Source organism: Lithobates pipiens, unplaced genomic scaffold (genome assembly GCF_037356315.1).
Source record: "Lithobates pipiens isolate NorthernLeopardFrog02 unplaced genomic scaffold, aLitPip1_a1.2 Scaffold_3, whole genome shotgun sequence".
Lineage (NCBI taxonomy): Eukaryota > Metazoa > Chordata > Amphibia > Anura > Ranidae > Lithobates > Lithobates pipiens.
The window spans coordinates 270,378,878-270,405,338 of record NW_027507790.1 but is presented as its reverse complement, the minus strand read 5'-3'; the positions used below and the strand labels follow the sequence as shown (position 1 = coordinate 270,405,338).

The 26,461-nt window shown below is 43.6% G+C and overlaps 1 protein-coding gene across 2 annotated transcripts in view; it reads right to left on the bottom strand.

Moving 5' to 3' along the window:
* Positions 1 to 26,461, bottom strand: part of LOC143941152 (phospholipid-transporting ATPase ID-like) — a 176,982-nt gene that overhangs the window by 6,319 nt on the left and 144,202 nt on the right. For both annotated transcript variants that reach the window (XM_077463177.1, XM_077463178.1), the window contains exons 14-25: positions 24,408 to 24,451; positions 23,913 to 24,078; positions 20,055 to 20,243; positions 19,436 to 19,551; positions 17,367 to 17,531; positions 15,051 to 15,162; positions 13,983 to 14,088; positions 11,451 to 11,607; positions 11,103 to 11,286; positions 7,761 to 7,984; positions 4,757 to 4,840; positions 2,444 to 2,689 (exon numbers count right to left, since the gene is read on the bottom strand). In XM_077463177.1, the coding sequence (XP_077319303.1) occupies positions 2,444 to 2,689; positions 4,757 to 4,840; positions 7,761 to 7,984; positions 11,103 to 11,286; positions 11,451 to 11,607; positions 13,983 to 14,088; positions 15,051 to 15,162; positions 17,367 to 17,531; positions 19,436 to 19,551; positions 20,055 to 20,243; positions 23,913 to 24,078; positions 24,408 to 24,451 (1,793 nt within the window). The remainder of the gene's footprint in view (positions 1 to 2,443; positions 2,690 to 4,756; positions 4,841 to 7,760; positions 7,985 to 11,102; positions 11,287 to 11,450; positions 11,608 to 13,982; positions 14,089 to 15,050; positions 15,163 to 17,366; positions 17,532 to 19,435; positions 19,552 to 20,054; positions 20,244 to 23,912; positions 24,079 to 24,407; positions 24,452 to 26,461) is intronic.

Genomic DNA, 26,461 nt, shown 5'->3' with positions numbered 1-26,461 from the left:
GCCCATCATTGCAGCTTTACCATGCCCATCATTGCAGCCTTACCGTGCCCATCATTGCAGCCTAACCATGCCCATCATTGCAGCTTTACCATGCCCATCATTGCAGCCTTACCGTGCCCATCATTGCAGCCTAACCATGCCCATAATTGCAGCTTTACCCTGCCCACAATCACAGCCTCACCATTCCCATAATCTCAGCCTCACCGTGCTCATAATTGCAGCCTCACCGTGCCCATAATCACAGGCTCACCGTGCCCATAATTGCACCCTATACCGTGCCCATAATCGTAGCCTCACCATGCCCATAATCGCAGCCGTACCGTGCCCATAATTGCAGCCTCACTGTGCTCATAATCTCAGCCTCACTGTGCTCATAATCGCAGCCTCACCGTGCCCATAATCGCAGCGTTACCTTGCCCATAATCTCAGCCTTACCGTGCCAATAATCGCAGCCTTACTGTGCCCATAATGCAGTCTCACCGTGCCCATAATCTCAGATTTACCGTGCCCATAATCGCAGCCTCACTGTTCCCATAATGCAGTCTCACCGTGCCCATAATCGCAGCCTCAACGTGCCCATAATTGCAGCCTCACCGTGCCCATGATGCAGTCTCACCGTACCCATAATCGCAGCCTCACTGTGCCCATAATGCAGTCTTAGCGTGCCCATAAACTCAGCCTTACCGTGCCCATAATCGCAGCCTCACCATGCCCATAATCTCAGCCTTACCATGCCCATAATCACAGCCTTACTGTTCCCAAAATGCAATCTCACTGTGCCCATAATCGCAGCCTCACCGCACCCATAATTGCAGCCTCACGGTGCCCATAATGCAGTCTCACCATGCCCATAATGCAGTCTCACCGTGCCCATAAACTCAGCCTTACTATGCCCATAATCTTAGATTTACCATGCCCATAATTGCAGCCTCACCATGCCCATAATCGCAGCCTCACCATGCCCATAAACTCAGTCTCACCATGCCCATAATCTCATCCTTATCGTGCCCATAATCACAGCCTTACCGTGCCCATAATGCAGTCTCACCATGCCCATAATCTCAGACTTACCGTGCCCATAATCTCAGACTTACCGTGCCCATAATCGCAGCCTCACCGTACCCATAATCTCAGCCTTACCGTGCCCATAATCGCAGCCATACCGTGCCCATAATGCAGTCTCATTGTGCCCATAATCTCAGACTTACCTGCCCATAACCGCAGCCTCACCGTTCCCATAATGCAGTCTCACTGTGCCCATAATAGCAGCCACCCCGTGCCCATAATTCAGTCTCAGCGTGCCCATAATCGCAGCCTTGCCGTGCCTATAATCGCAGCCTCATTTTGCACATAATGCAGTCTCACCGTGCCCATAATCGCAGCCGTACCGTGCCCATAATCGCAGCCTCGCGGTGCCCATAATCACAGCCTCACCGTGCCCATAATGCAGCCACACCATGCCCATAATGCAGCCTCACTGTAGCCCATAATCACAGCCTCACCATGCCCATAATTGCAACCTCACCGTTCCCATAATGCAGTCTCACTGTGCCCATAATCGCAGCCTTACTGTGCTCATAATGCAGTCTCACCTTGCCCATAATTGCAGCCTCACCATGCCCATATTTGCAGCCTCACCATGCCCATAATGCAGTGTCACCATGCTCATAATCACAGCCTCACTGCATCTCCCGCCATGTGTCTCGGAGCTGAGTGTGAAAACTTTGGCGGCGCTGTGAGAAAAGTCCCTCCCTTTTCCTAGATCAGCTCGTGTGATAGACAGAACACTGCGCCTATCACATGAGCTGATCTAGGAGAAGGGAGGGACTTTTCTCACAGCGCGGCCAAAGTTTTCACACTCAGCTCCGAGACCCACAGTGGGAGATGCCCGCAGACTGTGTATGACATGTAGTGGAGGAGGAGGGAGCAGAGCGCTGTGCTGCTTTGCAGCCACAGCTTAGCCCAAAGCGGCCCCAGGGCAGGCAGCCTACCGGGAAATGTCCCGGTAGGCCAGTCCGGCCCTGAATATGGGGAATGCAAATAAGATATGTGACTCTTCTTCATTGGAGACAACAGAAAACCTCCCTAGCGGGCCTGGTTTCCACCCTTTAGGCCCCATAACAGCCATGTGGGCTGCTATGGGTATACACCCTATAAACTAACAAAGGACTGACAAAGTACCGTTTTATACCTTGAAAGTCCTTTGTTAGTTTATAGGGTTTTTTTGTGCAAATTTTTTGGTAAGATGTGGTACCGGACAACTTTATCCAGTTATTAGAGGACCTCTTATGAGGCCCTCCTCCTGATATATTACTGCTGTAGACCTACAAATCTCCTCTTGCCCTGGCAGAAAATGTGATTTTGTGCAGTTCCACAGCAGTCTAGCCAGTTGGCACACTTGCGGTGTTAGGCCTTTTTTGGGCACATGGTTGGAATCATTTACCTGGGCTGACACCACAAGCACAAGACACGTCTGAGCCATCAAGGCGAAGGACTGGTAGTCAGACAGGGCCTTCCCGTCGTCCCTCACTGTGTCATACAGCGCCCCATAAGGAATGAAGAACAGGACGAGGGAGCTGTACACCCCATGTATCACACACTTCACAAACTCCTTGATGTTGAAGTAGCGGTTTTTCTGTCCGGGTTCATACAGCTGTGGGTACTCCATGCTCCAACGGTCATCCACATCCTGTAAAAGACACAGATTACTACAGAGCCCCTCCCAATAACAGATTGACATTTTTCAATTCCTATGCTCCGATTGGTTAATTCGTTAATAGATGGGAAACAATAAGAAGAAATAAACCTTGTTACAATGTTTCACATTAATTAAAATGTATTGTATGTACAGGGCTGGTGCAAGGATTTTTGACACCCCAGGCAAAACCCCATTTTGCCGCCCACCCCCCTCTTGCTCCACCCCTGACTACACCCCCTTTGCCCTGCTCATGTATACCCCACCTTTTTAATGAAGCGCCCTTCAAAGGTAGCCCACCAGTGCCCATCAAAAGCAGCTTCACCAGCGCCCATCAAAAGCAGCTTCACCAGCACCCATCAAAAGCAGCCTCACCAGCGCCCATCAAAAGCAGCCTCACCAGCACCATTAAAAGCAGCTTCACAGCGCCCGTCAAAAGCAGCCTCACCAGTTCCCTTAAAAGTAGCCTCACCAGCGCCCATCAAAATCAGCCTCACCAGCACCCAACAAAAAGCAGCCTCACCGACGCCCATCAAAAGCAGCTTCACCAGCGCCCATCAAATGCAACCTCACCAGCGCCCATCAAATGCAACCTCACCAGCGCCCAACAAATGCAACCTCACCAGCGCCCATCAAAAGTAGCCTCACCAGCGCCCATCAAAAGCAGCTTCACCAGCGCACATCAAAAGCAGCTTCACTAGCGCCCATCAAAAGCAGCTTCACCAGCGCCCATCAAAAGCAGCTTCACCAGCGCCCATCAATGCAGCCTCACCAGCGCCCATCAAAATCAGCCTCACCAGTGCGCATAAAAAGCAGCCTCCCCAGCGCCCATCAAAAGCAGCCTCCCCAGCGCCCATTAAAAGCAGCCTCCCCAGCGCCCATCAAATGCAGCCTCACCAGCGCCCATCACAAGCAGCTTCACCAGCGCCCATCAAAAGCAGCCTCACCAACGCCCATCAAAAGCAGCCGCACCAGTGCCCATCAATGCAGCCTCACCAGCGCACATCAATGCAGCCTCACCAGCGCCCATCAAAAGCAGCCTCACCAGCGCCAATCAAAATCAGCTTCACCAGCGCCCATCAAAAAAGCAGCCTCACCAGCGCCCATCAAAAGCAGCTTCACCAGCGCCCATCAAAAGCAGCTTCACCAGCGCCCATCAAAAGCAGCCTTGCCAACGCCCATTAAAAGCAGCCCCACCAGTGCCCATCAATGCAGCCTCACCAGCACCCATCAATGCAACCTCACCAGCGCCCATCAATGCAGCCTCACCAGCACCCATCAATGCAACCTCACCAGCGCCCATCAAAAGCGGCCTCACCAGCGCCCATCAAAAGCAGCTTCCCCAGCGCCCATCAAAAGCAGCCTCACCAGCACCCATCAATGCAGTCTACCACTGCCCATCAATTAATGTTTGCTTGCTTCCATTTATTCGGGAGTCGGGACGCAGACACAGTCCTCTGCTGCGCCCCTGACACTATGTGCGAATGGAGCGGCGGCTGCCTGCTGATGCTGAGACTTAGTTGCTTGCTGCAGAGAGTAGAAACACCAGTGTCTTGGCGCTCTAGGCAGCAGTGCGCCCTAGGTGGCTGCCTAGTTTGCCTAGTAGTAGCACCGGGGCCCTGTGTATGTATACCATTATATGGGCTGCTATATAGGCAACATGTTTGGAATGTTATTGATTTGGTCCAAACTTGGACACTTGCCATGTAGGACCTCCCAAAAAAATAAACATTGCACATAGTAACTTGTTTATGTAAAAAGTTGCACAATAACAAGAGACATCAATTCCTGTTGTTTAGAAACACCTTATTTGCTTGTCCACAAGCCAGACTTTTACATATCTCACTGTAGAACGCAGAGACTGCCCCCACACTTTGCACAACAAGACATTGCAAGGATTCAGGGGAACAGCAACATCTTTCTGCAAAGTCATTGTAGCAGGAGAACTTGTTATTACATAAATAATCCAACATTAGCATATAATCACCAGTAGCCATTAGTAACACATATAATAACTATTTTTTCCTCTTTATCAGTTACTTTTATTTTTATAGGCCATACCTGATCGAAGAGGCTCATCCCCAGCACAGGAAGTGAGGTGTACATCAGATTATACAGTGTGATGAACCACTCGTCATAAACCGTCTGTGAAGACATAGGATGTGCAGAATGTCAGTGATACAAAATCAACACTAGAGGGCAGTACAAGATCATTTCTTAGCAAGAAGAGATATATATATATATATATATATATATATATATATATATATATATATATATATATATATATATATATATATATATTGTGTCCGCCATAATGTTGCAGTCATGATAAAAATCGCTGATCGCTGCCATTACTAGTAAAAAAAAAAAAAAAAATTATTAATAAAAATGTCATAAAACCATCCCCCTATTTTGTAGACGCTATAACATTTGCGCAAACCAATCAATAAACGCTAATTGCGATTTTTTTTTTTTTTTACCAAAAATATGTAGAAGAATACATATCGGCCTAAACTGAGGAAAAAATGTTTTTTTTTCGATTTTTGGGGGATATTTATTATAGCAAAAAGTTAAAAAAAAATAGTTTTTTTTCAAAATTCTCACTCTTTTTTTTGCTTATAGCGCAAAAAATAAAAAAAACGCATTGGGGAACAAATACCACCAAAAGAAAGCTTTATTTGTGGGAAATAAAAGACAACAATGTTTGTTTGGGAGCCAGGTCGCACGACCGCGCAATTTTCAGTTAAAGCGACGCAGTGCCAAATCGCAAAAAGTGCTCTGGTCAGGAAAGGGGTAAAAACCTCTGGGGCTGAAGCGGTTAAAGAGGTGCATTTTTTTTCCCCCATCTACAAGAGATTATTACGATTCCTTTTAATAGGAATAAAAGTGATCCCCAATTTTTTTTAAAAGGACAGTTTAAAAATAAAAAATAAAAGGTAAAATAAATGAAAAAAAAAATTTAAAACGCCCTGTCCCGCCGAGCTCGCGCGCATGAAGCGAACGCATACCTAGTGCCCTGTACACACGAGCGGTTTTTCCATTAGAATAAACTCTGAAGGTTTCTCTAATGGAATTCCGCTGAAGCTGCCCAAATTCCGACCGTCTAGAACGCGGTGACTTACAGCACGTACGACGGGACTAGCAAAATGAAGTTCAATAGCCAGTAGCCAATAGCTTCCATCTCGTACTTGCTTCAGAGCATGCGTCGTTATTGGTCCGTCGGAACAGCACACAGACGAGCGGTTTTCCAGATAGGAACTGGTTCCGTCGGAAAGATTTAGAACATGTTCTATTTCTAGGTCCGTCAGAATTTTCGACGTAAAACGTCCGATGGGGCCCACACACGATCGGAATATACAATGAAAAGCTCCCGTCTGACTATTTCTGTCGGAAATTCCGCTCGTGTGTACGGGGAATAAGTCGCGCTCCACATATGAAATCGGTGTTCAGACCACACATGTGAGGTATCTCCACGATCGGTAGAGCGAGAGCAATAATTCTAGCCCTAGACCTCCTCTGTCACTTAAAACTGGTAACCTGTAAAAATGTTTAAACGTCGCAAAGTGGAGATTTTTAAGCGTCAAAGTTTTTGACGCCGTTCCACAAGCGGGCGTAATTTTGAAGCGTGGGTATCACTTTACTCGGCGTAACATTATCTTTCACAATATATTAAAAATATATATATAATATAATAAATATATATATATAATATTTTCACAATATAAAAAAAAATAATAATAATTGGGCTCACTTTACTGTTGTCTTATTTTTTAATTAAAAAAAAAAAGTGTATTTTTTTCCAACTAAAATTGCGCTTGTAAGACCGCTGCGCAAATACGATGTGACATAAAGTATTGCAACGACCGCCATTTTATTCTCTAGGGTGTCTGGAAAAAATATATATAATGTTTGGGGGTTCTGAGTAACTTTCTTGCAAAAAAAATAAAAAAAACAACTTTAACTAGTAAACACCAAGTATGAAAAATAGGCTTGGTCTTTCAGTAGTTAAAAATTATTTTTTTGTCCACTTTTGTAAAGAAAAAAAAATTAAATGTAACTAACAAGCCCCCTATGTGATAGTGTTGGGCAGGTGACAGGGTTTAGGAGTGTGTCTATGGGAATGTTTGACCATTCATCCAGAAGAGCATTTGTGAGGTCAGGCATTGAAGTTGGACAAGAAAGTCTGGCTCACAGTCTCCGCTCTAATTCACTCCAAAGGTGTTCTATCGGGTTGAGGTCAGGACTCTGTGCAGGCCAGTCAATGGTCCTCCACCCCAAACTCACTCATCCATGTCTTTATGGACCTTGCTTTGGGCACTAGTCCAAATCATTTGGTGGAGGGGGTATTATGTTGTGGGGGGTTGTTTTTCAGGGGTTGGGCTTGGCCCCTTAGTTCCAGCGAAGGGACATCTTAAGGCGTCAGCATTCCAAGACATTGTGGACAATTTCATGCTCCCAACTTTGTGGGAACAGTTTGAGGATGGCCCCTTCCTGATGCAACATGACTGCCCACCAGTGTACAAAGCAAGGTCCATAAAGACATGGATGAGCGAGTTTGGGGTGGAGGAACTGGACTGGCCTGAACCCGATAGAACAGCTTTGGGATAAATTAGAGTGCAGAATGGGAGCCAGGCCTTCTCGTCCAACATCAGTGCCTGACCTCACAAATGCTCTTCTGGAAGAATGGTCAAACATTCCCATAGACACACTCCTAAACCTTGTGGACGGCCTTCCCATAAGAGTTGAAGCTGTTATAGCTGCAAAGCGTGGGCCAACGCAATATTGAACCCTACGGACTAAGACTGGGATGCCATTAAAGTTAATTTGCGTGTAAAGGCAGGTGTCCCAATACTTTCGGTAATATAGTGTAGATGTGTGTTAAGTGCGCCTTCTAGTGGCCATCTGATGCCACGCGGTGCATCAGTTCTGAACAAGAGAAAGGTCTACCGGTCATGTCAGGTAATCAATAGTGTATATATTTATTTTTCTCCTGTGCATTTAGCTGCTTGCTCGGAGTTCAGACATACGGACTTCCCGTTGGGAAAGCGTTCGTTCTCCTCACCTGAGCAGAGAAGCCGCAGAAGAATCCGTACCAGAAGTGGACCAGGGTGAAGGTGAAGTTCTTGTAGAAGAAGTAGCGGAGAAACTGGCACATTCGGTTGTAGGACCAGCGGCCGTGTACCAGGAGGAGGCGCTGCAGGTACCGGAACTGGGCAAAGGAGAAGTCACTGGACAGCACAGCCTGCATACCCTCCTGTCCGCTAATCCCCACCCCGATGTGGGCGGCTGTGGAGGAAAGGTCAGAGATGGACGACTCAGTATGTAAATATGGAACAGCAAATACAAAAAAAAGAAAATGACCGCAGCCACCGCATTTAAGGACCGGTAAGCGGCAATGTATTATGTTTTTGGGTAAAGAAACTTTATATAGCCCAAATCTATAACATTTGTAAACAAACAAAATAGGTTCAAAAGTAGCAGCGTGCACTCTTCTCTATTCGGCAGGTGTCTCTCTGTCAACTGCCCAATGGCACTGCACTCCACATCTTCCGAGCCCCCTCCCCCCTCTCTTCTCCCAGGCTACATGATATCCAGTTTCCTTAAAACTCCCATCCAGCAGACAGGAGATAGGGTAAACGTTTCACCTATTTCCTGTTCCTTAAGGAAATGGGGAGATTTTCCCTCACTTCCTGTTTTGTCTGGCTATTGTTCAATAGACAGAACTTCCTCTTTTGCCTGTTAAATAGAGAGGAAATTGGGAGATTTTCTCTCACTTCCTGTTTTGCTTGATGTCCGTCCTATAGATTTCCTGTTCTGAATGTTAGCTGTCCAATGGACAGAGAGCAGTGAGATTTTCCCTCCTTAAAACTCCCATCCAGCATACAGGAGGTAGGGGACGTTTCCCCTATTTCCTGTTCCTTCTGATGCCCATCCAATAAATAGGAAGTAGGGAGGTTTTCCCTCCCTTCTTATTCTACCAAATATGTGTCCAATAGACAGCAAGTAGGGAGGTTTTCCCTTACTTCCTTTTCTGTCTGGTTCCTGTCCAATAGACAGAAATTCATGTTCTGTCCTATGACTGTCGAATAGACAGGAAATGGGGAGATTTTCCCTCACGTCCTGTTTTGTCTGGTTACTGCCCAATAGACAGAAATTTCCTGTCCTGTCTTATGCGTGTCAAATAGACAGGAAATGGGGAGATTTTTCCTCACTTCCTCTTCTGTCTGATTCCTGTCCAATAGATAGAACTTCGTCTTCTGTCTTCTCGGGTTCTGATCACGTTTATCCTGACACCCATAAAATACAGAGAAGATGGGGAGATTTGCCCTCACTCCTTTTCCTCTGATGCTTGTCAAATAGACAGGAAGTGGGAAGATTTCAGTTCTCATTCTGTCTACTTCCTATCCTATAGACAGAACTTCCTGTTCTGCCTGATGCCCATTCAATAGACAGTTAGTGGGAAGATTTTCCTTTACTTCCTGTTTCGTCTACTGCTTGTCCAAAAGATAGGAATCTGTGTGATTTTTCCCTCATTTCCTTTTCCTTAAAACTCCCATCCAGCAGACAGGAGGTAGGGACATTTTCCCCCATTTCCTGTTCCTTTTGATGCCCATGCAATAAACAGGAAGTAGGGAGGTTTTCCCTTCCTTCTTATTCTACCACATTTTTGTCCAATAGACAGCAAGTAGGGAGGTTTTCCCTCACTTCCTCTTCTGTCTGGTTCCTGTTCAAGAGACAGAACTTCATGTTCTGTCCTATGACTGCCACATAGACAGGACATGGGGAGATTTTCCCTCACTTCCTGTTCTGTCTGGTACCTGTCCAATAGACAGAACTTCCTCTTCTGTCTTATGCCTGTTAAATAGAGAGGAAATGGGGAGATTTTCTCTCACTTCCTGTTTTGCTTGATAGCCATCAGATAGACTTCCTGTTCTGTATGTTACCTGTCCAATGGACAGAAAGCAGGGAGATTTTCCCTCACTTCCTTTTCTTTCTGACCACCATCCAATAGACAAGAAGTATGGACATTTTCCCTCGCTTTCGGTTCTTCCTGATGCCCGTTAAATAGACTGGAAGTGAAAAGAATTTCTCTCACGTCCTCACCTCTTTTTTATTTGACACCCATCCAATGTACAGGATTTCACAAAATATTCCCTCACTTTCCCTTCTGTCTGGAGTCCACCCAATAAAAGGGAAGTATGGAGATTTTCCCTCACTTCCTCTTTTTCATGATGTCCATCCAATAGGCAGAAAGTGGGAAGATTTCCCCTCACTTCCTGTTCTATTTGATGCCCATCCAGTAAACAGGTAATAGGGAGACTTTCCATCCCTTATTATTCTGCTGGATGCATGTCCAATGGACAGGAAACAGGGGCATGTTCCCTCACTTCCATCCAATAGACAGGAAGCAGGGGTATGTTCCCTCACTTCCATCCAATAGACAGGAAGCAGGGGTATGTTCCCTCACTTCCCTCCAATAGACAGGAATCAGGGGTATTTTCCCTCACTTCCATCCAATAGACAGGAATCAGGGCTATTTTCCCTCACTTCCATCCAATAGACAGGAATCAGGGGTATTTTCCCTCACTTACATCCAATAGACAGGAATCAGGGGTATTTTCCCTCACTTACATCCAATAGACAGGAATCAGGGGTATTTTCCCTCACTTACATCCAATAGACAGGAATCAGGGGTATTTTCCCTCACTTCTATCCAATAGACAGGAATCAGGGGTATTTTCCCTCACTTACATCCAATAGACAGGAAAAAGGGGTATGTTCCCCAACTTACATCAATAGACAGGAATCAGGGGTATTTTCCCTCAGTTCTATCCAATAGACAGGAAGCAGGGGTATGTTCCCTCACTTCCATCCAATAGACAGGAAGCAGGGATATTTTCCCTCACTTCCATCCAATAGATAGGAAGCAGTGTTATGTTCCCTCACTTCCATCCAATAGATAGGAAACAGGGATATTTTCCCTCACTTCCATCAAATAGACAGGAATCAGGGGTATTTTCCTCACTTCTATCCAATAGACAGGAATCAGGGGTATTTTCCCTCACTTCTATCCAATAGACAGGAAGCAGGGGTATGTTCCCTCACTTACATCCAATAGACAGGAAGCAGGGGTATGTTCCCTCACTTACATCCAATAGACAGGAATCAGGGGTATTTTCCCTCACTTATATCCAATAGACAGGAATCAGGGGTATTTTCCCTCACTTCTATCCAATAGACAGGAAGTCAGAAGAAATTTCCCACAGAAATAAAAAGTCATCAGAGGATCTAACCCTTCCCACTATACTTAAATCCAAAAATTGTCCCAAAAAAGTCCCAGCATACATTGCGACCCCCCGATTCCCATATCCCACATCCCAGCAGACATGTTTCTCGGACATACTTTTGATCATACTGACGTCGTTAGCGCCATCTCCGATGGCCAAGGTCACGGCCTTCTTGTACTTCTTCACGAGCTGGACCACCTGCGCCTTCTGGAGAGGGGTGACCCGGCAGCAGATCACGGCCTGGCACATACACGCTGTCCTCAACAGCTCCACCTCCATCTTCTCCTCTAGAGCGTAAGCCTGTGAGACAAGACCGTGAGACTGGTGAGACTGGTGAGGACCGTGGAGGTCTTCTCATCTCGTACCTCATTTCAGTTCCGGTGATTTTTGGCCTTTGCGAAGGCATTTCGGTGCTCACCAATGGCCGGAAAACAATATGGCCATGGGCTTTGGCCTTCACTTACCAGGCTGTGCCCATTGATGATAATCCCATACGTGTCGTCTCCCTTCAGCTCATCGTCCGGAATGACCCGGGACTTCTTCTTCCATCCTTTCTTTATCTGAACGTCCAGGTCGTAGCTGTCCAGGAAAGTGTCCGGGTTCATCTTCCTCCGAGCGGTCCTGGAGAGACACGATATAGGACCGATAAGCAAGAAAAAAAAATAAACAACTAAATAAATAAACTAGAGGAAAAAAAAAAGTAAAAAAAAATAAATAAACAAACAAATAAACAAGTAAATACATAAATAAAATAGGGGGGATAAGATAAGACAAATAAATACATAAAATATGGCACATATAAAATAAAAATAAATACATAATATAGGGGAAAAATAAAATAAGAAGAATTAAACAAACAATATATATAAAAATAAAATAGGGGGGATAAGATAAGACAAATACATAAATAAAATATGGCAATATAAAATTAAAATAAATAAATTCCTTAATATAAGGGGAAAATAAAATAAGAAGAATTAAATAAAAAGGGGGGGGGATAAAATAAGACAAATAAATAAAGAAAATATGGGATAAAGAAAATAAAACGAATAAAAAAATAATATAGGGCAAAAGTAAAATAAGAAAAATAAACAAATAAATAAATAAAATGGGGGGGGGATAAAATAAGACAAATAAATAAACAAAATATGGGACAGATAAAATGAATAAAAAAAACATCGATGGGGGGGGGGGGGGGATAAAATACAAAAAATAAGCAAACAAATATATAAATAAAATAGGGGGGATAAAATAAGACAAATAAATAAATAAAATATGGGACAAATAAAATAAAATTAATACATAAATAATGTAGGGGGGGAAATAAAATAAGAAAAATAAACAAATAAATAAATGTATAAAATAAGAGGGGATAAACTAAGCCAAATAAATAAACAAAATATGGGAAAAATAAAATAAAACGAATAAAAAAAATTATAAAGGTGGGGGGGGGGGGGGGGATAAAATAAGCAAACAAATATATAAATAAAATAGGGGGGATAAAATAAGACAAATAAATAAATAAAATATGGGACAAATAAAATAAAATTAATACATAAATAATGTAGGGGGGAAAATAAAATAAGAAAAATAAACAAATAAATAAATGTATAAAATAAGAGGGGATAAACTAAGACAAATAAATAAACAAAATATGGGAAAAATAAAATAAAACAAATAAATAATGATAAAGGTGGGGGGGGGGGGAGGATAAAATAAGCAAACAAATATATAAATAAAATAGGGGGGATAAAATAAGACAAATAAATAAATACAAATGTGGAACAAATAAAATTAAACAAATAAATAATGTAGGGGAAAAATAAAATAAGAAAAACAAACAAATAAATAAATAAAATAGGGGGGGGGGATAAGACACATAAATAAACAAAATATAGGACAATTAAAATAAAATGAATAAAAAAAGTATATGGGGGGGGGGGGGGATAAAATAAGAAAAATAAGCAAACAAATATATAAATAAAATAGGGGAGGGGGTAAAATAAGACAAATAAAATAAAATGAATAAATAAATAATATAGGGAAAAAATAAAATAAGAAAAATAAACAAATAAATAAATAAAATAAGACAAATAAATAAACTATGGGATAAATAAAATAAAACAAATAAAAAAATAATATAGGGGAAAAATAAAATAAGAAAAATAAATAAATAAATAAAATATGGGACAAATAAAATAAAATTTATAAAAAAATATAGGGGGTGGGGGGAAATAAAATACGAAAAATAAGCAAACAAATATATAAATAAAGTAGGGGGGATAAAATAAGACAAATAAATAAATAAAATATGGAACAAATAAAATAAAATGAATAAATAAATAATGTAGGGCAAAAATAAAATAGGAAAAATAAACAAGTAAATAAATAAAATAGGGAGGGGGAGATAAATAAATAAACAAAATATGGGACAAATAAATGAATAAAAAAATGATATGGGGGGGGGGGGATAAACTAATAAAAATAAGCAAACAAATATATAAATAAAATAGGGGGGGGGTAAAATAAGACAAATAAAATAAAATGAATAAATAAATAATATAGGGGAACTATAAAATAAGAAAAATAAAAAAATAAATAAAATAGGACAAATAAATAAATAAACTGTGGGATAAATAAAATAAAACTAATAAAAAAAATAATATAGGGGAAAAATAAAATAAGAAAAACAAATAAATAAAATAAGGGAGGATAAAATAAGACAAATAAATAAATAAAATATGGGATAAATAAAATAAAATCAATAAATAGACGAAAAATAAAATATGAAAAATGAATAAACAAATAAATAAATAAACAAAATAGGGGACATTTGGAACATTTGATGTTTTTCCTACCAGGTACGTAGACTGACACAGGCTGCATTAAGTTTATATGAAGGACATCCTTCTAAAGATCCCCTTATATTAGCTGGATGGTAGAAAGACATCCCTAAAAAGCACAGAAGGAAGGGACGCAATGGTTGGATGTTCTACCTGAGCTCATCCAGAACCTCCTCAGGACTGGTGCCTTTGATGATGAACACTTCCTTCATCTCATCCTGCAGCATGTTACAGGAGTAGCCGATGTTCTCAGCCGTCTCTGGAAAACAGAAGACATGTGTTCAGATTACCGAAGGAGCCCGAGAACACCACAACATGACCATACGGGGACTTGAGGATCATTACGAGCACAGAGTCTATAGGCTACTTTGAAATTTTTCAGGTCAAGCTCCATTGTTCCCCATGCATCGTCCTTTCACAAAGATCTGATCACTCACAGTACACAAATGTGTGCAATTTTTTTGCAAAATCCTACACACACTCACACACACTTTTTTTTTATTTCACACTGTAAGCCTGCCATCAGCCATGACCTGACCAGCCATGACCTGACCAGCCATGACCCGACCAGCCATGACCCGACCAGCCATGACCCGACCAGCCATGACGCGACCAGCCAGGACGCGACCAGCCAGGACCCGACCAGCCATGACCCGACCAGCCAGGACCCGACCAGCCAGGACCCGACCAGCCATGACCCGACCAGCCATGACCCGACCAGCCATGACCCGACCATCCATGACCCGACCAGCCATGACCTGACCAGCCATGACCCGACCAGCCATGACCCGACCAGCCAGGACCCGACCAGCCATGACCCGACCAGCCATGACCCGACCAGCCATGACCCGACCAGCCATGACCCGACCAGCCATGACCCGACCAGCCATGACCCGACCAGCCATGACCCGACCAGCCAGGACCTGACCAGCCATGACCTGCCTGCACTGTACAGAGAAGGACATCAATGGGTCTAAAATAGGGTATCTAATGAAAATGGAAAAGTTTAATTGGCATCACCAGTACAGAAAGGGACATTGGGCATCGAAGACCAGACACACGTCCCCATCAGAGAGCGATCTCATCACCTCCTGTACAGTGAGGATACATCTGTTGGGCTTTAGGTGGCCCCAGGATGGTCACCAATCACATGCATCCCATCGTTCTCCAGCTGTCATTGGAGGAGAAGTCTTAGGGACGGCTCACAGAAGTGCCTCTCACCTTGTTTGTCCCCGGTGAGGACCCAGATCTTAATGTCGGCCTTGGTCAGGACCTCGATGGTCTGGGGGACACCATCCTGCAGTTTGTCTTCTATGGCAGAGGCTCCGATTAACTGCACGGGGGGGGGGGGATGGAGGAGACAAATAAAGTTACATTATATAGCTTTATGAGTTAAACCCTTGTAGTTGAGTAATCAAATTCTGCTATAATTAAAAAAAAAATTTAAAAAATGTCTGTTAAGTGTAAATGCGCTATATACTGCCTTATGTAAGGACAGCCATTAGAGGGCGCTCCTACAATCTCTCATCATCAAAACAGCAAGCATGCTAAAGATGAAAGTGTCTGTAAACCTCAGACACAAAATAGGAACAGAGCATATCCCTCTATAGCAGGGGTAGGGAACCTCGGCTCTCCAGCTGTTTTGAAACTACAAGTCCCTGAGAGCCGAGGTTCCCTACCCATGCTTTATAGTGTGTACTTGTCTCTAACCAAAGCACTAAGTGTAATTTCTGTCTGCTGCCTCGTTCCCCTGCTGTCAGCACGAGTCACTTCTGACATGTTTTCCTGACACCAAGAGAAAGAGGTGACAGGGGAAGGAGATCTAGCACACAGCCTTTGATTGACAGCATCAGCTCTGTTCCTGGGGGGAAGGGTGGGGGGGGGGGGGGTTGTTCCTATCTCCCAGGAACAGGGGAAGGGACACTGGGCTCTACAGAATGTGACTTCGGCTCTCCGCCCCCCAGTTTTCTGAATGCTCAGACAAACTGTATAAATTCTGGACTTTGAATGAAGAGAAGATTGCAGATAAACAGGTACAACTTATGTAGGAGGATTTGTCATCTCTGTGTGTGGCCTGAGACCGGTCACTTCACTGGGGTATATGTAAGGATTTACAACCGAAACAGATTCCTTGTAAATTTTTACGAAAAATTACAATGTGCGCTCATGGGGAAGGTCAGTGACACCACTGTGCTCCTTAGCTATAAAAAATGAAATTGGTGTCACCCTCCTCCTGACTGTCTACAAACATCTTTGCTTGGAGATAAATTGGGGTTGCCACCTGTCCAGGATTCACCCGGACATTTCGGGTTTGGAATCCTGTGTCCGGGTTTCAGTCTGCCTGAAATCCGGACACATTATTTAGACTGGGCTGTGGCTCCCCAAGTAGCTTAGATAATAACACAAGAATCTGTTGCCATTCGGGATCTGCTCTCTGAGGGTAGGTTTGGCATCACTGGGGGGGGGGGGGCATGATGTTAGTAAGAGCAGTTTGGCCACACCCACTGTTTGCCACAGCGCACTGCATTACCACTTTCCTTAGGGGGCACCCAAAGGTGTCCCAGGTCTTTTATAATCCTATACTACGAAAAAAATGTGCCTTGTGCCGCTAAAGTGTTCGGGTTTGGTTTGAAGAAAAGGTGGCAACCCTAAGATAAATATTCATGCAAGCTGATCGAAATGTCACTGCATGGTTTCAGATAGATTAATTCCGGTATCATCTTGCGCCACCTAGTGGCCAAAATGTGGTACAGTTTTCTGCAACACTTCGGTGAGAAATGCTTTGCGCCATTTTGGCAACCAGATGGAGATGATGATACAGGCATTAATCTACAGCAGCCTTTCTCAACCATTTCATCCCAGGGGAACCCTTTCATTTTCAGGTCTCGGGGGAACCCCTGATAAAAACCCACTAATTGGGTGGTCAGTGGGAACAATGCCCCTTACTTTGTTGGTCAGTGAGAAGAATGCCCTTTACAGTGGTGGTAAGAATGCCCCCCCCCCCCCCCTTACAGAGAGCTATAAATATTATTGGTGTCATACCACTGGCTCCTCCAAGTGTCATTGGCTCAAAACTATGTAGGCACCATCAAATAGGTGGTAAATCAGCCACAGCTGAAGGAACCCCTACCCACCTCTGGAGGAACCCTAGGGTTACACAGAACCCTGGTTGAAAATGGCTGATCTACAGTATTTAAAAACATACATTTCCTTCAGCTTGCATGAATGTTTCTGACATTCCTGCAATGAATGTCTTATAAATAGAACCCCTCAAGTTTATCTCCTTGCAAGAAGTTTCTAGACAGCCAGGAGGGTGATTGTGATGGCATCATTCATCGCAAGAGCTCCTTATATTTTACAAAGTTTTCCTGATCAGTGATAAGGCAGGAACTCCATAAGAACGGGGTGCTGTTCATTAAACAAGCCAAAGGAAGCCATACTAAGTTAAATGACATATGAGCCCCAGAAAAGACATCTATTACTTAGAACAGCGATGGCGCCCTACAACGTAATGTATCTAGAAAGATTGATGTGAACCTTCAGGTCCCTCTCGATCTCTTCGTACAACTTGGACAGCTTCTCCTCGCGGTTTTCCAGAGATGTACTGGCCTCGTGGTGCCGTTTCTGCCAGTCTGCAAAATAGGTCTTGTCCAAATCTTTGTATGCCAGGACCAGAGTGCGTAGGCCCTCGCCAGCAAACTCCTATGACGGGGGAAGAGTGAGAGAAGGACAAGGAAGGATAAACAGTTAGGAATAATTTGATAGATTGGACATTTTTGATGAGCGAGTCTATGGATGGTCCTTATTAAAATAATTTTTATTTTATTTTAGACCCCTGATCAACACATCTATATTGCCTTGTAGGCTACAACTATGGGCATTAATATGAATATTAGACCTGGGATCGCAGCTCAGGGTTGGTGGGAACCCCTTGCATTGGCACAGCAGGTGTACAGACCTGGGAACTCAGCTCAGAGATGATGGGAACCCCTCATAATTGACGCAGCAGGTGTACAGACCCGGGAACTCGGCTCAGGAATGATGAGAACCCCTCATAATTGACACAGCAGGTGTACAGACCTGGGAACTCAACTCAAATATGGTGGGAACCCCTTATAATGGGTACAGCAGGTGTACAGACCTGGGATCTCAGCTCAGAGATGGTGGGAACCCCTCATAATTGACGCAGCAGGTGTACAGACCCGGGAACTCGGCTCAGGAATGATGAGAACCCCTCATAATTGACACAGCAGGTGTACAGACCTGGGAACTCAACTCAAATATGGTGGGAACCCCTTATAATGGGCATGGTAGGAGTAAAGTGCCAGGAACTCAGCACAGGGATGGTGGGAACCCCTCATAATGGGCACAGTAGGTCTACAGACCTGGGATCGCAGCTCAGGGTTAGTGGGAACCCCTTGCATTGGCATAGCAGGTGTACAGACCCGGGAGCTCAGCTCAGAGATGATGGGAACCCCTCATAATTGACACAGCAGGTGTACAGACCCGGGAGCTCAGCTCAGAGATGATGGGAACCCCTCATAATTGACACAGCAGGTGTACAGACCTGGGAACCCAACTCAGATTTGGTGGGAACCCCTCATAATGGGTACAGCAGGTGTGCAGACCTGGGATCTCAGCTCAGAGATGGTGGGAACCCCTCAAAATTGACACAGCAGGTGTACAGACCTGGGAACACGGCTCAGGAATGATGGGAACCCCTCATAATTGACACAGCAGGTGTACAGACCTGGGAACTCAACTCAGATATGGTGGGAACCCCTACGGTAGGTGTACAGACCCAGGAACGCAGCACAAAGATGGTGGAAACCCCTCATAATGGGCACAGCAGGTGTACAAACCTGGGAACGCAGCTCAGGGTTAGTGGGAACCCCTTGCATTGGCACAGCAGGTGTACAGATCTGGGAACTCAGCTCAGAGATGGTGAGAACCCCTCATAATTGACACAGCAGGTGTACAGACCTGGGAACCCAACTCAGATATGGTGGAAACCCCTTATAATGGGCACCCCTCATAATGGGCACAGCAAGTGTACAGACCTGGGATCTCAGCTCAGAGATGGTGGGAACCCCTCAAAATTGACACAACAGGTGTATAGACCCAGGAACTCGGCTGAGGAATGATGGGAACCCCTCATAATTGACAAAGCTGGTGTATAGACCCGGGAACTCAACTCAGATATGGTGGGAACCCCTCATAATGGGCACAGCAGGTGTACAGACCTGGGAACTCAGCACAGGGTTGGTGGGAATCCCTTGCATTGGCACAGCAGGTGTACAGACCTGGGAACTCAGCACAGGGATGGTGGGAACCCTTTATAATTGACACATCAGATGTACAGACCTGGGAACTCAGCTCAGAGATGGTGGGAACCCCTCATAATGGGTTCAGCAGGGGTACAGACCTGGGAACTCAGCTCAGGGTTGGGGGGAACCCCTTTTAATAGGCACAGCAGGTGTACAGACCCAGGAACACAGCTCAGTGTTGGTGGGAACCCTTTGTAATGGGCACAGCAGGTGCACAGACCTGGCAACTCAGCATTTAACCAAAAGATTAAAATATAAGTTTTAGTGGACATGACTTACATTCAGATGGTCGGTGGTGACGTCCTTCAAGTCTGCACTTGAGCGGTCAAGAAGTTCATAGACAATGGTGTCGGCCCCCTTGCAGTAAAGGGTCAGACGCCCCTCTGGGCTCCGCACTGCCAGAAGGAAAGAAAAAAAACAGGGTGATACATCAATGAACCCTAACAGAACAGCCTACAAATATGGTTGATGATTAGGAAGAAGGAGAACAATCAGAAGATCCCATCATAAATATTCTTATTTTGGATTTTTGCTTTTGTAGAAGTCTAGAAGAAAAAGTCCTGCCCACCAAGCTGTAGATCTTTAGTAGACACAATAGCCTATATGTGCCACCATGTTGTTCTCGTATTTCCTTTTTTTTTTCTCGTAATGGTAATTTCAAACAATGTGATTCGATGCGACTATGGACAGACACTCAAAGATAATGCAATTGCAAACAGATACAATTGCTTTCATCTAATTTCAGGCTTTAGTTCGGGGAAAGGAGTATATATCTTGGTATTATAAAAGCTTACTGTGTCATTACTGTATAGGATTCTCTTTGAAGACCTCCCATGTTTTACAACACATTTATAGCTTTCGGTGTAATTTCCGAGGCCGTGCCAATCCCATTACTCACCAATCACAGACATCCTTTTGCGTTCGTTGTTGAAGTCCAAAATAGCCAGCAAATCGTACACTTTGGTCGTCTCCATCTCTACCACAGTGATGGTCTCTGGTGTCCGGGAGCGAAACACAAAGCCAAAGTTCCTGGCTGCTGTCACCAGAGCGCCCTCGTCTGGAGACTGGGCCTGGTACAACAGTTCACCTAGGGTGGACAAAGACAGGGTAAGAGGTGTCGGTGGTGGTTCTGTTACATCCTACAGTCAACCACCAAAGGGCCCCACATGCACTGCTAGAGAAGGGGGTCCAATGGCCACTGAACAAGTTCCAAAGGAGTGCTGGACAGACACCAGCATTAAAATAAAATATTTTCCAAGAGTTCCACTGTTATGCTATTCAGTGGAATACGACTAGAGTTGAGGTTTGGATTCACCACAACTGTAGGTCTGAAATCTGTGCTCCTGCTAAATTCTGGCCTAGCCTTGTTCAATAAAACTGTCTTGAATTTTATACTGCTCTATTATCTGCAGTCTCCTAATTCTTATAGAGAAGCCTAGCCTGTACTTTTACACTCTAGTACATTTTGACCAATTCTCCCTCATTAAAATGTCAAGCAGCTGGCAAATTTTACATGGCTCTATTATCTGCAGTCTCCTAATTCTTGTTGAAAAATTCCCACCTGTATTATTTGTCTCTAGTACATTTTGGCCAATTCTCCCTCGTTAAAAATGTCCTACTGCTGGACATTTTTACTCTGCTGTATGATCTGTAGTCTCCTAATTCTTGTAGTAATTCTTCCTCTATTATCTGCAGTCTCTTAATTCTTCTAGTGAAGCCCCAGACTATTTTTTCTCTCTAGTACATTTCGGTTGATTCTTCCTCATTAAAATGTTTAACTGCTGGCCAATTTTACACTGCTCTATTATCTGCGGTCTCCTTTTTCTTGTTGAAAAAAGCTTGCTTGAATTATTTGTCTCTAGTGCATTTTGAAAAATTCTCCCTCATTAAAATGTCAAGCAGCTGGCCAATTTTACACTGCTCTATTGTCTGCAGTCTCCTAATTCTTTTTGAAAAAGCCCCACCTGTATTATTTGTCTCTAGTACACTTTGGCCAATTCTCCCTCATTAAAAATCTCCTGCCGCTGGACATTTTTACACTGCTGTATTATCTGTAGTCTCCTAATTCTTGTAGTAATTCTTCCTCTATTATCTGCAGTCTCTTAATTCTTCTAGTGAAGCCCCAGGCTGTATTTTTTCTCTCTAGTATATTTCGGTCGATTCTTCCTCATTAAAATGTTTAAGTGCTGGCCAATTTTACACTGCTATATTATCTGTAGTCTCCTTTTTCTTGTTGAAAAAAGCTTGCTTAAATTATTTGTCTCTAGTACATTTCGGACAATTCTCTCTCATTAAAAATGTCCTGCTGTTGGCCAATTTTTCACCGTTCTATTATCTGCAGTCTAGTTCTTGTAGTAAAACCCCTGCCTTCATTATTTTTCTGTAGTAAGTTTTGGACAATTCTGCCTCTTTGAACATGTCCTACTACTGACCATTTTTACACTGCTTTATTATATGCAGTCTCCTAATTCTTGTAGTAATTATTGCTCTACTGATTCTTTCTCTATTATCTGCAGTCTTTTAACTGTTTCACACATCTCCGGGGCGGCTGTGGAGCAGATTACACAGGGGTGCTGTGCGTCTTTGGCTCAGTTTCAGGTCCGAATTCAGGAAAAAAAATTGGCTTAATTCGTCCCTGAAGCAGAGAACAGGGACGCGCCTGACCCCTGCTGTGAGCCGCATCCGAGTTCAGTGTGAACCCAGCCTTACACAGCTCTGTTATCTGCAGCCTCCTAACTCTTTTAGAAAAAACCCTTCCTGAATCATTTGTCTCTAGCACATTTCAGCCATTTCTCTTTCATTTAAAATGTCCAGCTGCTGGACAATTTTACACTGCTCTATTATCTGCAGTCTCCTAAATCTTGTGGTAAAACCCCTGCCTGCATTCTTTTTCTGTAGTAATTTTCAACCAATTCTCCCTCATTAAAAATCTCCTGCTGCTGGGCATTTTTACACTGCTGTAATATCTGCAGTCTGTTAATCCTTGTAGTAATTCTTGTTCTAATTCTTGCTTTATTATCTGCAGCCTCTTAATTCTTCTAGTGAAGCCTCAACCTGTATTTTTCCTCTCTAGTACATTTCGGTCAATTCTCCCACATTAAAATGTCAAGCAGCTGGCCAATTTTACAATGCTCTATTATCTGCAGCCACGTAATTCTTGTAGAAACAAACCCCACCTGTATTATTTGTCTCTAGTACATTTCGGCCAATTTTCCCTCATTAAAAATGTCCTACTTCTGACCAGTTTTACACTGCTCTATTATCTGCAGTCTACTAATTCTTGTTGAAAAAAAACCCACCTGTATTATTTGTCTCTAGTACATTTTGGCCAATTCTCCCGCATTAAAAATGTCCTACTGCTAGACATTTTTACACTGCTCTATTATCTGCAGTCTCCTAATTCTTGTTGAAAAAAAAACAGCCTGTACTTTTACTCTCTAGTACATTTTGGTCGATTCTCCCTCATTAAAATGTTTAGCTGCTGGCCAATTTTATACTGCTCTATTATCTGCAGTCTTCTTTTTCTTGTAGAAAAAAACCTTGCCTGAATTATTTGTCTCTAGTATATTGTGGCCAATTCTCTCTCATTAAAAATGTCCTGCTGTTGGCCAATTTTGCATTATTCTATTATCTGCACTCTCCTAATTCTTGCAGTAAAACCCCGCCTGCATTATTTTTCTGTAGTAAGTTTTGGACAATTTTCCCTCATTAAAAATGTCCTGCTACTGGGCATTTTTACTCTGCTGTATTATCTGCAGTCTCCTAATTCTTGTAGTAATTATTGCCCTCCTAATTCTTGCTCTATTATCTGCAGTCTCTATCTTTCCTCTTTAGTACATTTCGGTTAATTCTCCCTCATTAAAATGTCCAGTCGCTGGCCAGCTTTAGGTTGGATTCACACTTATGCGAATTGGATGCTGTCCATCTGAAAATCAGACGTTGAGTTCACATTAGACAAAAATTTTATAGCCTGCGCATCCAGCTTTTGTCCGATGTAAAAGTCAAATCGTCTGTCGAATGCACCGTACTAACGATCCGAAAATCCGCAGACAGCTCGTCTTCAGACTTTTCCCTTCTGATTTTTGTACTGTGTGTACGAGGCCTTACATTGCTCTGTTATCTGCAGCCTCCTAACTCTTGTAGAAAAAAAACATGCCTGAATGATTTGTCTCTAGTACATTTTAGCCAATTCTCTCTCATTAAAAATGTCCAGCCGCTGGACAATTTTACACTGCTCTATTATCTGCAGTCTCCTAATTCTTGTAGTAATTCTTGTTCTAATTCTTACTTTAGTATCTGCAGCCTCTTAATTCCTCTAGTGAAGCCCCAGCCTGTATTTTTTTTCTCTCTAGTACATTTCGGTCAATTCCCCCTCATTAAAATGTCAAGCAGCTGGCCAATTTTACACTGCTCTATTATCTACAGTCTCCTAATTCTTGTAGTAATTCTTGTTCTAATTCTTGCTTTATTATCTGCAGCCTCTTAATTCTTCTAGTGAAGCCCCAGCTTGTATTCTTTTTCTCTCTAGTACGTTTCGGTCAATTCTCCCTCATTAAAATGTCCAGTTGCTGGCCAGTTTTACACTGCTTTATTATCTACAGTCTCCAAATTCTTGTAGAAGAAAACCCTGCCTGTATTGTTTACTGCACAGACTTATTTTACTCCAAGTCTATACTTCAGGAGCTGACCATCACTGCTCAGTGCTATACAGTCCATGTAGATTCTGGAAGCCTATAGGTTGACTTCTCGTTCATACCAGGCTTCTTTTCCTCAGACATTGCCGTGTGGCACAAGGCAAGCAGCCGGAAGAACTCGTGCGTAGCCTGGTCCCCAATCTTCACCGCCTCCACCAATCGATGATCATGAAACACAAACTTGGGGTCAGCCAGAGAGTTGTAGGAAAAATTCACCTTTTCTGTGTACTGTAAAAAAAGGAAACATTGCACGAATATCAATCTGTTTCCTTTATGTGACTGTCACAGTTCATTTTACAGAGGATTATATATAGTTTAAAGCTAAGGTTTAATTTGCTTATTTGAATGTCAATTTTATTTTTTTCTGACATGTTGGTGTTCTATCTTTCACTTGGATGCTATAAGTTGCAGAGTGGATACTGCTGGATAAAACAAAAAGGGTGTCTGTCTTAATTTCAGGCTGCAAAGCAACAAAATGTGATTATTTGATTCTTTTCCATTCACTGTATCTTATTGCCTGGACTCTGATTGTAAAGATTCTATAATGGCAAGCTTACCTCATTAATCTCTAGTCTATTCCCAGCATAGTCAAACACGTCCCCTGCAGAGAGAAGTACAGAGCCAATGAGAAATTCTTGCAGAGCACCATTTAATCATTTATTAAATTGCTCTATATTAAGGAGAAATTATGGTGAGGTGACATTCATATGGGCACCACTGATGTTTGCCATATTATCTCCTCTTTATAATTATCCCCTACAATTGTCAGCTCCATCTAGTGGCAACAATGTGATATTTATTTGGATTGAGGTATTTCAGGAAAAATACCTCATTATGGCCACTTGATGGCGATGAAGGTCAAAAGGGATAATTATATTACCGTACAAACAATACAAAATGTGTTAGGCTCATGTGAATGTTTATAAAATCTGCACAGCTAATATTTTATACATAGACCTCTAAGCAACACGTAATTCACCTTGCCAGTAACCAGGCCAGCCAACAAACTGAACATTTTCTGATTCCCCCCTCAATATATATAAGAAATTGCTATCTGTTAATTATATTGTACAATGAGAAAAGAAACACCCCATCAAATGGTTTATTTTGTAAATGGGAACCCCTCATAATGGGCACAGTAGGTGTACAGACTCAGGAACTCAGCAGGGGGGTGGTGAGAACCCCTGATAAAGGGCATAGCCGGTGTACAGACCTGGGAACTCAGCACAGGAATGGTGGGAACCCCTCATAATGGGCACAGAATGTGTACAGACCCAGGAACTTGGCACAGGGATGGTGGGAATCCCCATAATGGGTACAGTAGGTGTGCAGACCTGGGAACACAGCACAGGGATGGTGGGAGCCCCTCATAATGGGCACAGTAGGTGTACACACCTGGGAACTCAGCACAGGGATGGTGGGAGCCCCTCATAATGGGCACAGCAGGTGTACAGACCTGGGAACTCAGCACAGGGATGGTGGGAGCCCCTCATAATGGGCACAGTAGGTGTATAGACCTGGGAACTCAGCAGGGGGATGGTGAGAACCCCTCATAATGGGCACAGAACGTGTACAGACCTAGGAACTTGACATAGGGATGGTGGGAACCCCTCATAATGGGCACAACAGGTGTACAGACCTGGGAACTCAGCAGGGGGATGGTGAGAACCCCTCATAATGGGCACAGAACATGTACAGACCTAGGAACTTGGCATAGGGATGGTGGGAGCCCCTCATAATGGGCACAACAGGTGTACAGACCTGGGAACTCAGCAGGGGGATGGTGAGAACCCCTCATAATGGGCACAGAACATGTACAGACCTAGGAACTTGGCATAGGGATGGTGGGAATCCTCATAATGGGTACAGTAGGTGTACATACCGGGGAACTCAGAGATCTCCCCAACAGAACCTCTGAGAGTTAGAAAACACTGTTTAGTGGCATCCACCAAAGACTGAATTACAAATTTCAATAAGTCCCGCAGTCCTCTTACTATGAGTCATACAATGTAGATCCAAGTTTGGTAATGAGGCTGAAAAAATGTTTCACTCAGATATAAACACTGTTAGCGCAGAGCACCAAGAAAATGATAACTTGCTATTTATTTATAAACATTGATAAAACACTTGAACCTTTTTTTTTCTAGACAGTTTACTAAGTATCAGATTTGATATAAATCTTCAAATAGTCCCATTTAAAGCTCACCTAAACTCCTTTATACTTACCTCCCCTCCAGCAATGCGAGCACCCTTGTAGGTCCTTCCATCTTCTTCACCTGGTCTTCTTTTTGGTTTGATGTCTTTCGCCATCTTGGTTGGCCGGTTCGGGGATCATGCAACTCCCACGCAGTCTTTCCTGGCACCAGTGGCGTCGCTGGGGGGGGGGGGGGGTGGTTTTTGGGGCTATAGCCCTGAATCTGGGGCCCATAGCCCCGTGTCTCTGCATGTAAGGGGGGCTCTTTGGGAACCCTGATGTAAGGGGGGGCTCTCTGGGGACCCTAATGTAAGGGGGGGGCTCTCTGGCAACCCTGATGTAAGGGGGGGCTCTCTGGGGACCCTGATGTAAGGGGGGCTTTCTGGGGACCCTGAATGGAGGAATAGGCTCTCTGGG